This window comes from Somniosus microcephalus, chromosome 32 (genome assembly GCF_052327205.1).
Source record: "Somniosus microcephalus isolate GS21.2 chromosome 32, FLI_Smic_1.0, whole genome shotgun sequence".
Classification (NCBI taxonomy): Eukaryota; Metazoa; Chordata; class Chondrichthyes; order Squaliformes; family Somniosidae; genus Somniosus; species Somniosus microcephalus.
Window position 1 is genome coordinate 34,655,571 of NC_141018.1, and position 15,495 is coordinate 34,671,065.

Here is a 15,495-nt window from a genome sequence, read left to right on the forward strand (position 1 = left end):
AGTTGGCTGGGGGGGGGGGGCGTTCACCAGATAGCGAGGAGAAGCAGGAAACTTTAGCTGATTTCTTCCTCAGCCCCAGCCCAAGGCTGCTGTAGCCGATTCTGCCACCCGACTGAGGTCAGCTAGTTCCGCACAGGCCGGGAATTGAACTGGGGACCTGCTCCGCCATTCAATAAGATCATGGCTGATCTTTGACCTCAACTCCACTATCCCGCCCGATCCCTTGATTCCCCTAGAGTCCAAAAAATTCTATCGATCTCAACCTTGAATATACTCAACGATTCAGCATCCACAGGCCTCTGTGGTAGAGAATTCCAAAGATTCACAACCCTGAGTGAAGAAATTTCTCCTCATCTCAGTCCTAAATGGCCGACCCCTTATCCTGAGACTATGGGGGAAAAATTCAGTTGTTTGCGCCTCCCGTTAGCGCCTTAAGAGGGCGCTAATGGGGCGCAAAGCAACTAGCGCCCGGGCGCGGCGATGCTTGCACCGCTCGTGAAATTAACTAGACATTTTGCGGCGGCACTAAACACTACCGCCACCATCTCCTGCGCCGGCAGATCGTGACGTCAGTCGAGTGCGCAATGCCCCGGTAGCGCCCCGGACCGGATATTGAGCGGCGCCCCCTGCTTTACTGTCTGCCGCTCGCAACGACAGGTTGAGGGGAGCATTTTGCAGTCAGAAAGGGACTGGGGGAGCGCTATTTAAAGACGACCGCTTCCTGCCTTTTTTTGTTGGTGACATTTTTCCACGCTGTGTGAAGGAGTTTTGAGTACTGAGCAGCACTTTGCAGGTTTATTTTGATTTGCCCTTCCTTGCATCACCAGCGCTCTGGGGTAGCACCTCGCTCCTCGGCCTTTGCGCCTTAAGACAGGTGTGAAGCGCCTGATTTAGCGCTCCAATCACCTCCAGGGGCGATAAAAGCCAAGTTTGCTGTCGGAGGCGATAATTACCGCCAGGTGCTAAACTTTACGCACGGCCAATCATGGCACCCAAATGGGGCAATACTGAACTTTTCCCCCTATGCCCCCTAGTTCTAGACTCTCCAGCCAGGGGAAACAACCTCTCAGCATCTACCCTGTCAATCCCTCTCAGAATCTTGTATGTTTCAATGAGATCACCTCTCATTCTTCTAAACTCCAGAGTGTATCGGCCCAATCTACTCAATCTCTCCTCATAGGACAGCCCTCTCACCCCAGGAATCAATCTAGTGAACCTTTGTTGCACTGCCTCCAAGGCAAGTACAGGTACACTATCCCTTATCCGAAAGCCTTGGGACCAGCGGAGTTTCGGTTTTCGGAATTTTTCGGATTTCAGAAGGTATTATTATAAGACTGGGAAATTTGTATTTAATATAAATTTTTAAAAGTTCAGGCTACCTCTTGCGACTGTTCCGTGTCTCATTCCCCTTCCTGCTTCTCTGGAAAGCCGGATATCGGCTGACTCCTACTAAGCTGGCCCGCAAATCAGGTCGGGGGTCGGGCGGAGAAAAGAATATCGGACGGGCCGCGGTTCGGGTCGGGTCGGGGTGGGGGGGGGGGGGGGGGGCGGTGGGAGAGAAAAGAATATCGGACGGGTTGGGGGTCGGGTCGGGTGGCGGGGGGCAAGAAAAGAATATCGGACGGGCCGCTGTATTGTTGGGTTCACACTGCCCGGCTCGGCCTGCAATCTCCTACCCAGGAGAGAACTCTGTGGCCCTCTGCCCTGCTCAGCGTAAGTCGTGCGCCACGCTGGTCATGTCGTGCACACGACTTACGCTGAACGAAAAAACTTTCGGTTTTTAGAGGTTTTCGGTATTCGGAAGTTAGGATAAAGGATAGTCTACCTGTATATCCTTCCTTAAAAAAGGAGACCAAAATAGGTTTCAAATCCATTTAAAGACTTGCGCAGGTGAAAGGGGTTAACCCTTTGCACCCACTTCCCCACCCCCATCCCAAACTGTTCACCGTACAGCAAACCCCCACAGTGAAATGCTCCGCTAGATAAGAGCTGCCTGTTCTGGACTGGGTAAAATGCAGAGCTGCTGGCAGCAGCTTGGGTTGCGCTCCCTTGCCCCCTGCTGGCTGTCAGAAGGCTAGCAAGGGTCCACCACACACTTCTCGAAAACATTCTCACCGTCACATTTTATAATTAGAAGGTGGACTGCTCGTTGATCGGGAATTGGAGGCAACGATTTGCTTCAGGAAAGTAATAAAGGGTTATAGAAACATCACGTTTGTTCACAAAGTGGTTTTATTTTCCCCCCCACACACGGAACATTTAACATTGGGCATCGACTCACGTTGGAGTATCATTGCAGGGGTGGCAGTAACACTCTGGGACCTCACCCGTGTCTGTGCTTCCTATGTGAGCCTTGACAGTGTTAGCGGGCTATTCAACTTTGGGAGGACAACACGGCTGAGCCTTCTCTTGGCCTCACTCGAAATCCACACACACAAAAATGGGCAAGCTCAATTCCCAGCAGAGTTCACTCAACCTCCTGTCTCTCTTACATGGGAAGTGAGGGAGGGAAACAGGAGGCTGCAGGGAATGCGTACAAGCATTGCCGCACTGGCTTAAGTATCGTCTTGGCACACTCGTTGTAAATTGGCAATAAACACTAACATTGCGCGTAAGAAGGATCCCATCAGCGTGCTTTACTGAGGGGGAGCAATGGGGTACATAAGAACATAAGAAATAGGAGCAGGAGTAGGCCATACGGCCCCTCGGGCCTGCTCCGCCATTCAATAGGATCATGGCTGACCCAAACCTAGACTCACGTCCACTTCCCTGCCCGCTCCCCGTAACCCCTAATTCCCTTATCTGCTAGGAAACTGTCTCTCCATTTTAAATGTATTTAATGTCGCAGCTTCCACAGCTCTCTGGGGTAGCAAATTCCATAGATTTACTACCCTCTGAGTGAAGAAGTTTCTCATCTCAGTTTTGAAAGGGCAGCCCCTTACTCTAAGATTATGCCCCCTAGTTCTAGTCTCACCCATCAGTGGAAACATCCTCACCGCATCCACCCGATCAAGCCCCCTCACAATCTTATATGTTTCGATAAGATCGCCTCTCATTCTTCTGAATTCCAATGAGTAGAGGCCCAACCTACTCAACCTTTCCTCAAAAGTCAACCCCCTCATCTCCGGAATCAACCGAGTGAACCTTCTCTGAACTGCCTCGAGAGCAAGTATATCTTTTCTTAAATATGGAAACCAAAACTGTATGCAGTATTCCAGGTGTGGCCTCACCAGTACCCTGTATAGCTGAAGCAAGACTTCCCTGCTTTTATACTCCATTCCCCTTGCAATAAAAGCCAAGATTCCACTGGCCTGAAAGGAAGATTTATATAGTGCCTTTCATGACCCTCAGGACCCTCCAAAAGTCCTACATTGGCTGTAAAGCACTTTGGGGTACCCGGAGGTCATGAAAGGCACAATATAAATATAAGGGCCCAGAAATTCGGGTCCCCACGGGTGAGTACGCACTGGGTACTCACGCGTAGACCTAACGAAAGTGCCGGTTTCGTGCATGCACTGCGCATGCGCGGGAAACCAGAACTTCCGTTCCCTTAAAGGAAGGGGTTCACAGGTCGAACGCGTGCGCCGGAGAGGCAGCGTGTACGCCTGGAACTCCCGTTTTTTTTTGCAGGTTTCTCCGAGAGGGTAAGTCTCCAGCAGTTACACTTTTAAAAAGCAGTCGCAAGGCCTGCTTTTAACAAGGTAAGTGGTGAATTAAGTTAAATTAAAACATTTTTTCCACAGGTTTATTATTTTTAAATACATTAAAGAAAGCTAAGTTTATTTTTAGCCCTGTTAGAAACTATAATTAATTTTTTCAAAAATTTAAATTGTTTAAAAGTTATTTTATGTAACTTATAGTTATTTTAAAAATGTGATCTTTAAAAAAAAATTATTTGAAGTTTTAGGGATGTTTTGGGGCTGAATTGTATTCATAGATTTGACCTATGAATAGAGATTCCCTGCTACCATTGGCTCTCCATGGCCCACGTGATCCCAGGGGACGCTTCGAACTAACTGAGCCCCTGGGATACGCAAGCACTGCGCGCCGGCAGTTGGAGGAGGCCCAGGATCGGAATACCACGCGGGCCCACAGCACAACGGCCGGCGCGCTAGGTAAGTGCAGGTCGGGGGCTTGCACCCGCGGGAAGCCCCCGACCCGAATTTCTGGGCCAAGATCTTTCTTTATATTTTTGAAGCACATGGCTACGGAGATGCCGAGGACGGTAGATTTTCTATTGCCTAGCTCTTCACCTACCTTTCAGCTCCAGGTAGCCTTCTGCCAGGTTGACATGTGCCTGTGCCATTTTCCAGTGGAAGTCCCCGAAACTGATCCTTGCCAGCGCCACACAGCGCATCAGTTCCTGGACGGCGGGCGCGTCCTGCAGCGAAAGAATGGCCGCAAACTCAAGGCAAGAACGACGGAACGCCGAGCACACGCAAAAATGCACGTCAGGATCTAAAACGACACAAGACTGCGTAAACGCTTCAGACGGGAGGTCCTCGGCTGGGGTCCGGGGTGCACTTAGCTGCAGCACTGCAAGTGCGGTCAGCAAGCGTGGCAACGCAACCTGCACGCAGAGCACAATAAAGAACTTGCATTTCTATAGCGCCTGTCACGACCTCGGGACATCCCAAAGCGCTTTACAGCCAATGAAATACTTTTAAAAAGTGTAGTCACTGTTGTAATGTGGGAAAACGACAGACAATTTGCGCACAGCAAGCTCCCACAAACAGCAATGTGATAATGACCTGATCATCTGTTTCTTAGGTGAGGTTGGATGGATAATTATTGTCCAGGACACCGGATCTTTTACATCCACCCAAGAGGGCAGACGGGGACTCGGTTTAACGTCTCATCCATGAGAGGGCACCTCCGACACTCCCTCAGTACTGGCACTGGGGGTGTCAGTCTGGTATTTTTGTGCTCCAGTCTCTGGAGTGGGATGTAGAAATATGAACTGGTGCCTTTAGAAAACGGTCGAGGACTGCGAAAACTGCAGCCACAGTGAGATCTCAAATAAACAAAAACCTGAAGCTGGGGGCCTGGGGCTGCTCAAATAACATAGTTAACAGGCCTGCAAGAGATGACAAGCTTGCAGGATGATCGAGTCTACGACAATAATTAACTCAAGATAAGGGTGACAATCTAGTCTAACGGTTGAGCTGTCGCAAATCACATAATAAGGGACCTTTGGAATTCCCTAAACGACCAAGGATACCGATTGGCTAAGGATGGACACAGCTCAGACAAAATGGCCGAATCTGCAGACGGCACGCCTTGACCATTCTGTTGTGATGATCACAGAAGCTGTGGGCTAACTGTCAAGAGGTCTCATGACTAATTAGAGCAACCTTATGCAAACGGTCTTATCGGGGGGTGGCATATAGGTAGTAAAAATATAGATATAAAAGAAGGGAGCCAAGAGCTAGTTGAGCAGCGAGAACCTAGGAATCACACTCGAGGAGGGAGGAGCCACAAGTCCGGGACTTGTTGTAGGACACCAGCGCGAAGGCTGATCAATTTTCAAATGGGTAATATTGTTTTAAGCTAGCACACAGGGAAGTGAGTCCCGTGTCATTTTCCTTGTAAGTTATTCAAACAACTTGTTAACCAATAAAGTACTGAATGTATGCAACTTACTGAGTCCGACCGACATTTGACACTCTGAACTAAGAACCATAATTATTGAACTGTTGTTGAGCTGACTACTTAATAAGACTATTACTAGCTCAATAGATACAGTGAATGTGGGACAACAGGGACTTGAACCCACAACCTTCGGACTCAGAGGCGAGAGTGCTGCCCACTGAGACACGGCTGACACCCAGACTAGCAGTAACAATCTTCTAGCAGTGTACACTATGTTGATCTCGGCCTTCGCCTCCTAATGGACTAACATTAGCTGTGGAAAAAGTTTTGCGGATTTCCGCAGATTTCGGGGGAATCTCTCCAAGGATTTTGACTCAAATCTTCATGCATCTTTGGAGGCCATAGTTAACGCCAAGGAGACCGATGGGCAATGAATTTCTGATCTTAGGTTTTTCCTTTAGGAAATGGGACTGTTCCACCTCAACACAACGTTCTGTCCAGTAGTCCATGGCAGAATTGGCAGCTGGAGTTACCCAGTGAAGCAAGGTAAATTAGCATGAATTAGTAGCATCTCCCATCTCTGAATCAGAAGGTGGTGGGTTCAAGACTAGGCTTCAATACCCGCCCGCCAGTCTGGCCACACAGACACAAAAAAACAAATAGAGTCCCCCCCATACATGAAGAATGGCCATTTGACTGAGGTATTGGGGGTTGCTCGGAGCTGCAAGACCATAACCCAACACCTCCAGAAGCGAAGCAGAGGAACCTGGCAAGAATAAAAACTAAAATATTACATAGAATGCACAGCACAGAAACAGGCCATTCGGCCCAACGGGTCCATGCCGGTGTTTATGCTCCACACGAGCCTCCTCCCACCCCTCTTCATCTCACCCCATCAGCATATCCTTCTAAATAACAAAAAATGCTGGAAAAACTCAGCAGGCCAGGCAACATCCGTGGAGAGAAATTAGAGTCGACGTTTCGGGTCTAACCCTTTTTCAAAACTGGAAAGGAAATGAAATAGATCGAAAGGCAGGGCTGGGAGAGAACAAAAGAAGTGGAGAGACATTAAGAGGTATTCAAAACGAGACGAGATGGTGATAGGACTAGTGGAGACAAAAGACGGCTCAGATTAGGTGTGAAATGTTCTGGCAGAATGGGAGACAGCTGCCAGAGAGAAAAAAAAAGTGGGGGAGGGAAAAACCAAAACAAAGGGGTGGATTAAAAATATAAGTAAAAATGTAATAGGGGCCGAGGTTATGATCTGAAATTGTTGAACTCGATATTGAGTCCGGAAGGCTGCAAAGTGCCTAATCGGAAGATGAGGTGCTGTTCCTCGAGTTTACGTTGAGCTTCCGTGGAACAATGCAAGAGGCCAAGGACGGTGAGGTCCGAGTGGGAATGGAGCGGTGAATTAAAATGACAGGCGACCGGAAGCTCGGGGTCACCCTTACGGACTGAACGGAGGTGTTCCGCAAAGCGGTCACCCAATCTGCGCTTGGTCTCCCCAATGTAGAGGAGACCGCATAGTGAGCAGCGAATACAGTATACTAGATTGCAAGAAGTACAAGTAAATCGCTGTTTCACCTGGAAGGGGTGTTTGGGGCCCTGGACAGTGGGAAGGGGGGAGGTATAGGAGCAGGTGTTACATCTCCTGCGCTTGCAAGGGAAGGTGCCAGGCGAAGGGGAAGGGGTGCTGGGGTTGATAGAGGAGTGGACTAGGGTGTCTCGGAGGGAGCGGTCCCTACAGAATGCTGGGAGGGGAGGGGAAGATGCGTTTGGTGGTGGGATCACTTTGGAGGTAGCGGAAATGGTGGTGGATGATCCGTTGAATGTGGAGGCTGGTGGGGTGAAAGGTGAGGACAAGGGGAACCCTATCGTGGTTCCGGGAGGGAGGGGCAGGGGTGAGGGCAGAAGTACGGGAGATAGAACGGGCACGGTCGAGGGCCGTGTCAACCAAGGTATTCCTTTCTCCCTCATGTGTTTATCTAGCTCCCCTTAAATGCATCAATGCTATTTGCCTCAGCTACTCCCTGTGGTAGCAAGTCCCACATTCTCACCACTCCCTCTGGGTAAAGAAGTGCCTCCTGAATTCCCTATTGGATTTATTAGTGACTATCTTATAATCATGGCCCCTAGTTTTGGTCTCCCCCACAAGCGGAAACATTTTCTTTACGTCTACCCTAACGAACCCTTTCATGATCTTAAAGACCTCTGTTAGGTCACCCCTCAGCCTTCTCTTTTCCAGGGAAAAGAACTCCAGCCTGTTCGTTCTTTCCTGATAGTTATAACCTCTCCGTTCTAGTACCAGCCTTGTAAACCTTTTTTGCACCTTCGCCAATGCCTCTGTATCTTTTTTATAACATGGAGATGATGTCGAGTGATATTTCTGTTCATTCGATCCTACCTCTTGACTGGCAGCATGCATCCTTGCTCTCTGTTCCGCTTGTGCCAGCTTCTCCTCTGGCAGAATCATGATTGCTGCCTCCCTCATGCCATTTCTAAGCTTCCGCCTGAATCGGGCACTTCCGTTGAGGGTGCTGGGTGTCCCAGTGCCTCCCGAACTTCTGCCAGTGTCACTAAATCTGGATGATGGAAATGAGAATTAGACTTAAAATGCTGTAAGACTGACCTTAAAGATACAGTTTAAAATCATGGCTTAACTCTATGCTTACTTATGCCCATATGTCATCATTGGTTTGACTCACAAAGAAAGAAAAAGATTTGCATTTACATAGCGCCTTTCACGACCTCAGGACGTCCCAAAGTGCTTTACAGCCAATGGAGTACTTTTGCAATTTGGTAAACACGGTAGCCAGTTGGCACACAACAAAGTCCCGCAAAAATCATGTGATAAATATTGGCCAGAACACCGGGGAGAACTCTCCTGCTCTTCTTCAAATAGTGCCATGGGATCTTTTACTTAACCAACATCACTAAAACTGATCATCACATTGCTGTTTGATAGAGTGATAAGTGACATAAATGTAAAACACTTAAACTTAATAAAAAAACAAATACAAATCGTCAAAATGGAAACCACTGACAACAAACAGCTTTGAGGGGGGAAAAACTCAGTATCTGAACTGAAACTACTTTCCTAAATAAACATTCTGCAGAACAAAAAAAACAGATGATCTGGTCATTATCACATTGCTGTTTGTGGGAGTTTGTTGTGTGCAAATTGGTTGTCGTGTTTCCTACATTACAACAGTGAGTGCACTTCAAAAAGTACTTCATTGTTTGTAAAGGGCTTTGGGACGTCCTGAGGTCGTGAAAGGCGCTGTATAAATGCAAGTCTTTTCTTTCAAATTACAAAAAAAACAAAGCATTAAATAAAATGAATGTTAAGGAGGACTGAACTTTGGCTTTAAATATATAAACTGCCACAAACAAGAGCTAAAAGAGCAGTTTAATGTCTCAAACTCACTGTGTCTCCTCTCCTGCTGAAAATGTTCTTGAAGACGCTTCACTCTGCAAATCCTCCTCCAGGGCCTGGTTTAACACTACACTGTTCGTCATTTAAACAGGAAATGTGCATCACTTACTCCTTAAATTATTTTAAAGTGGTGCTTATACATAATGCACATCATTGGCTTCATATCAACTGTTAGGCTGAGCTGAGGACAAACGACGTTTTTGAAGAAACCTAAAGCAAACACCACTGCAACAGGCTTCACTTGCGCCTAGCAACGCGTTAGGCCCGGATTGCCTGGCAACCCGGGTAGCCGCTGTCAATCACGCCGCGCGCCCACCAATCACAAGACAGAGAGGGCGGGGGCAGTCGGGAGAACGCGCCAATCGCTGCAGGGAGAGGGCGGGGCTTAGCTGGGTCCAGGTGAACCAAGTTCAGACCATCTACCTGCTCAGGTAGGTGCTGAGCTATGTGGAGCCCAAAACTTGTAAAATATGGGAAGTCACACAACACCAGGTTACAGTCCAACAGCTTTATTTGAAATCACAAGCTTTCGGAGCGCTGCTCCTTCGTCAGGTGAAGACTTCACCCGACGAAGGAGCAGCGCTCCGAAAGCTTGTGATTTCAAATAAAGCTGTTGGACTATAACCTGGTGTTGTGTGACTTCTCACATTTGTCCACCCCAGTCCAACACCGGCATCTCCACATCATGTAAAATATGGGACAGAGAGACAGTGGGCCTGGAATTCGCGCTGGGTAATCACGGCGAACTGTCAGCGCTCGCCCTTATTGCCCCTTCGGAAAATGACCGCGTCTTCAGGATGTAGCGCAAGCGCATTCTAACGCGGAAATCCTGAAGTTGCGGTCAGTCATTCACTGCTCCGACACTGGCTGCGCCGTGGACTCCCCTCCCCATAGCCGGCAATCAGGGAAAGTGACGAAAACGTTTGGCTTTTCCACGGTAGTACCGCTGTTAGTATCCGTCTTTCGGATGAGACGTTAAACCGAGACCCCGTCTGCCCTCTCGGGTGGACGTAAAAGATCCTGCGGCCACTATTTCGAAGAAGAGGAGCAGGGGGAGTTCTCCCGGTGTCCTGGTCAATATTTATCCCTCAACCAACATCACTAAAAACAGATTATCCGGTCATTATCACATTGCTGTTTGTGGGAGCTTGCTGTGCACAAATTGGCTGCCGTGTTTCCCACATTACAACAGTGACTCCACTTCAAAAAGTACTTCATTGGCTGTAAAGCACTTTGAGACGTCCGGTGGTCGTGAAAGGTGCTATATAAATGCAAGTCTTTCTTTTAAATACTCCATTAAAAGTTTTGGATTAGGTGTAACTGGGGTTTTAACAGCGTATTGACTGCTAAGCAAAGGTTATGGCCCTGAAAAACTAATTTAAATTTTGTGGAGTGTCAAATTTATCCATTTTAATAAAAAGTAAAATTTTTAAGAAACTTAAAAAAACATTTTTTTTTACAAAAGTTTGTTCATCTTTATTTCCCCAATGTGAGCACCCCAATCTTTGTTTTGCTCTCTCTAACATTTAAAAAAAGAAAAGAGCTTACTGAATTCCTGGTTCCCAGTCCGTGAGAATTCTGCATTGTGATTGACTGCTTTGTTGACATCACAGCAGCTCGTGTTAGGGATTCCCCATTAACTGATTTCAACTGAGCTTCGAAAAAACCAAACTTCTCGCCACGGAGATTGCGAGATCTTTGTGGGAAGACTTACTTCGGGGCCAGCGGCGAACGCCTTTGCTTCACCACTAGCTGCAAATTACGGGCCAACATATTTCAAAATACATATATAATATATATATATATATAAATCTCACAGGTCTGCCAAGTACTACAATTTAAAAAAATTCCTTTCTCCATGCCTGAAAACATTGACTTTTGTTGCGGTACCTCTATACCTCAACTAACTAATGGTTCTCCATGTCACAGCCTTGATAGTGAGCATTGGCAGGCTGTTCAACTGTGGAAGGCATCACATGAGATTCTGTCCTCTCTTAGATACTTTCATTAAGGGTAGAAGCCAGGAGTCAGAACCCTTCCTGATTATCCTGCCCTCCTTAGCCCAGATAAATTTTTAACACCCACTGCTCTGGCTCTGCCTCAGACCTGATAACTCAGCGTAGGACCAGGGATCAAACCTGGGACACCCCTATTCTGTAATTCTATATGGGGCAGCTCGCTAACCAACTGAGCCTTTGAGGGAGCTCTCTCAGTAGATTTAAAAAGCTAAATGTAATTAAAGTGCAGGTAGTATTTCAGGGCTTCACTGACCTTCAGAACCTACTTGTACTTTGTTTTCACGGTTATGATAGTATCAGCTGTGGCTCAGTGGGTTGCTCTCTCACCTTTGAGTCAGAAGGCTGTTGGCTTCAAGTCCCACACCAGAGTCTTGAGCACATAATCTAGGCTGACACTCCCAGTGTATGCACCGCGGGAGTGCTGCACTGTTGGCAGATGAGATGTTAAAACGAGGATCCGTCTGCTCTCTCAGGGGGACATACAAGATCCCATGGCACTATTCAAAGAAGAGCAGGGGAATTCTTCCCCAGTGTCCTGGCAAATATTTATCCTCAACCAACATCACTAACAAGAACACTTTAAAGGTACTTAATGTGCTTTGGGCAGTCCTGAAGTCATGAACCGTGCTATATAAATGCAAATCTTTCAGCAGAACCTTTTAGTTGAATGACACTTAGTAAGCTATTACTAACTATTAATTATCCTGTATGATGGAGAGCTAGCTTATTAAAAATTAAACATTTGGGTTTCTTCAACTGAGGAATCAAGTCAGGGAGTTCAGGGACTTGCAGTAAGAGACACAATGGCTAATGCAGGGTAAAATTATGATTTGATAGAAGAACATTCTTTAGTACTCAAGTTGCAAAGCGTTGATTTTGGAAAGTAACCATGGGAATACAAGTTAATTGTCTTAGTTTGAAAAACAGCATAAAAGGCAGTTGGAGGTAGAAGGGATTTGGCAGCCTTAACGGAAGGATTGTTTCACCAGAAATAGTGTGACACACTTTGTGCTCGGAATTTGCAGGCACTGATTTTTAGTGGACAAGAAGATTGACGAATGAGGGAGGCCTTGAACCAGCGTGAGGGAGGAAAGAAGTGTGGAGGCGGATTATAAGAAAGAACTTGCATTTATACAGCGCCTTTCACAACCTCAGGATGCACCAAAGAGATTCTCAGCCAATTAAATACTTCTGAAGCGTAGTCCCTGTTGTAATGTCCCTGGCATGGATAGAGGATTGGCTATCTAACAGAAGGCAGAGAGTTGGGATAAATGGTTCATTCTCAGACTGGCAATCAGTAACTAGTGGTGTTCCGCAGGGGTCAGTGCTGGGTCCCCAACTCTTTACAATCTATATTAATGATTTGGAGGAGGGGACTGAGTGTAACATATCAAAGTTTGCAGATGATACTAAGATGGGAGGGAAAGTAGTGAGTGAGGAGGACATAAAAAACCTGCAAGGGGACATAGACAGGCTAAGTAAGTGGGCTGAGATTTGGCAGATGGAATACAATACTGGAAAGTGTGAGGTTATGCACTTTGGCAGGAAAAATCGTAGAGCAAGTTATTATCTTAATGGCAAGAAACTGGAAAGTACTGAAGTACAAAGGGATCTGGGGGTCCTGGTGCACGAAACTCAAAAGGTTAGTATGCAGGTGCAGCAAGTGATTAAGAAGGCCAATGGAATGTTGGCTTTCATTGCTAGGGGGATAGAATATAAAAATAGGGAGGTATTGCTTCAATTGTACAAGGTATTGGTGAGACCGCACCTGGAATACTGCGTACAGTTTTGGTGTCCATACTTAAGAAAGGACATGCTTGCTCTCGAGTCAGTACAAAGAAGGTTCACTCGGTTAATCCCGGGGATGAGGGGATGGACATATGAGGAGAGGTTGAGTAGATTGGGACTCTACTCATTGGAGTTCAGAAGAATGAGAGGCGATCTTATTGAAACATATAAGATTGTGAAGGGGTTGGATCGGGTGGATGCAGGGAAGATGTTCCCGATGATGGGTGAAACTAGAACTAGGGGGCATAGTCTTAGAATAAGGGGCTGCTCTTTCAAAACTGAGATGAGGAGGAACTACTTCACTCAGAGGGTGGTAGGTCCATGGAATATGCTGCCCCAAAAAGCTGTAGAAGCTACATCATTACATAAATTTAAAACAGAAATAGACAGTTTCCTAGAAGTAAAGGGAATTAAGGGTTACGGGGAGCGGGCAGGAATTTGGACATGAGTCTAGGTTCGGAATGGTCATGGCCCTGTGGGTAGCGGAGCGGGCCCAGGGGCCGTGTAGCCTGATCCTGCTCCTATTTCGTGTGTCTATTTCTGTTAGATTCAGGAGATGGTTCTGTGATAGTGGTTTGGCGGTTAGGATCAGATCAGCCATGATCTTATTGAATGGCGGAGCAGGCTCGAGGGGCCGATTGGCCTACTCCTGCTCCTATTTCTTATGTTCTTATGTTCTTATGTGGGAAACGCGGCAGCCATGTTGCGCGCACAGCAAGCTCCCACAAACAGCAATGAAATAAATGACCAGATCATCTGATTTTTAGTGATGTTGGTTGAGGGATAAATATTGGCCGGGACACCGGGGAAAACTCCCCCTGCACTTCTTTGAAATCGTGCCATGGGCTCTTTTACGTCCACCTGAGAGAGCAGGCGGGGCCTCGGTTTAACGTTTCATCCGAAAGCGTGACAATATTTTTCCCTACAGACACATTTTAAAGTGCAATGCTTGCTCTGATTTCTAATATATTGTAGGTAGAGTTACAAAAAGTGGGGTGTGTAGCATGGCTCGGGAGGAACAGGTGACTTTGGATCTCTGGTTCCCAAAGCTCTCCCCCACTGGGGGTTTTCCTCGCCTCGTGTCTGGGTCTGTTGTAGACTCATTGATAGAGATTGATCGCTGCGATTAATCAACAACTCCATTATCGCTGTATCGTGCGACTACCAGGATGGGAGAGGGCAAACTAGATAGACCTCGGTCTTGTTTCATCTAGCACTTCCCATGTTCCTATGAAAAACTGGTGAGTTGCAGCAATAGTACGTTGTGTTGCAATATAGGTGCAGTACCTGCCTACATCCACTTGGGAGCAGCCTTGTTACACAGATGAGAGAGAGAGTAAGAGAGAAGAACTGGTTCTGAGACAGATCTTTTAATCACTGGCCTAGAAATTGAGTTTTGGCTTAGCCAGGGCTTTAGCGCCGGAAGTTAGTGCCGGCGCTAAGTCCCCCTGCGCGCGCCAAAAATTCAGCAGGGCCGCGCCCAAACGGCTGCCGGCGCTACTGAAGGGTCTTTGCGGCGGTAAATCGGCGCTAACTGCCGTTTCGCGCCGCAATTCCGGCGCTGCGGCACCCGATGCGGTGCGGCAGGCTCGGGAAGTGCAGGCCTCCTCCTTCCCTTAAGGAGGAGCTGCCTGCACCCGATCGCGGCCCGCGAAAATCTTTTAAAAAATGAGCCCGGCACCTCGGACAAGTGCCGGGCTTGCTTCTGTTCCTGGGGGGGGGCGGGGGGAAGTCCGGGGAGGGAGCTGCGGCCAGGCGGCCGGCGGGAAAGCGGCCGGCCGCCGCGGGGCCTTTAATGCGCCGGCGCAAAGACTCGTAAGACTCTGTTGCCAGAGTCTTAGTTGCGGCTGTCACGGGCGAGGCGGCCGCAACTGAATTTCGGCGCTGGGGCCCGTCGGCATGGCAACCGGGACGCTGCGCACACCGATGACGTCATCGGTGCCGGCGCAGCGCTACCGGTCTACCGCGGCGTAAGGGCCCCAGGCAATTTCGGCGCCGGCGCCAAATGCAGCGCTAGGCCCTCTAGCGCCGCAAAATCGGCGCTAAGGGCACTCAATTTCTAGGCCACTGTGTTTAGAATAAACTTTATCAGAAGATTGAGCTCCGCAGACACATACATTCACCAGATAGACATTGGGATCAAGAATTCTGGCCGCTTTTCCCCCCTCCCTGAGTCCAATAGTAGCAATCCTACTGCTGAATTGGCACAGGAGTCACGAGACCTGGTCTCACTGCCCCTCGGCTAGAGTGAAGGAAATTGGCTAGAGCTTCCATGCCGTACCCTCTCCAGTGATCCCCACCTTGATGGCAATTGGTGTGCCTGGCCCACATGTTGGACTGCAATGCCCCCCATAGTCGAATAGCCCGCTGAGTCTCACTGTCGAGGGGAGTAAAGTCAGGCGGGGTATAAAACCGACATTGCACCCGATCCCGTCAGCCTCCCGATGGGCGGGCTAGATTCAAATTACCCCCTAAAGTGTCTAGATTACTGAGCGAGTGCTGCATTATTACAGATTCCCTATAAATAACCCTGCCGATCTGTTCCAATGGATGTTCCAGGGGGCATCGTTTAAGGAAAAGCAGCAAGTTCTCCCAGTCCTCTGGCCAACATTTCTCCCTCACTCAACACCACCAAAAAATAGATGAAGCAGCCATTTA

The 15,495-nt window shown here is 48.0% G+C and overlaps 1 protein-coding gene across 2 annotated transcripts in view; it reads right to left on the reverse strand.

The window, feature by feature from the left end:
* ttc23 (tetratricopeptide repeat domain 23) overlaps nucleotides 1-9,302 on the reverse strand; it is a 53,369-nt gene extending 44,067 nt beyond the window's left edge. Inside the window, exons 1-3 of one of the 2 annotated variants that reach the window (XM_085972358.1) lie at nucleotides 9,023-9,298; nucleotides 8,000-8,177; nucleotides 4,258-4,381 (exon numbers count right to left, since the gene is read on the reverse strand). In XM_085972358.1, coding sequence (XP_085828484.1) covers nucleotides 4,258-4,381; nucleotides 8,000-8,177; nucleotides 9,023-9,114 — 394 coding nt within the window. In that variant the 5' untranslated portion in view covers nucleotides 9,115-9,298. Of the gene's footprint in view, nucleotides 1-4,257; nucleotides 4,382-7,999; nucleotides 8,178-9,022 lie in introns of both variants that reach the window. The other variant, XM_085972359.1, reaches the window with a different exon arrangement.
* Between the last annotated feature and the right edge of the window lie 6,193 nt (nucleotides 9,303-15,495).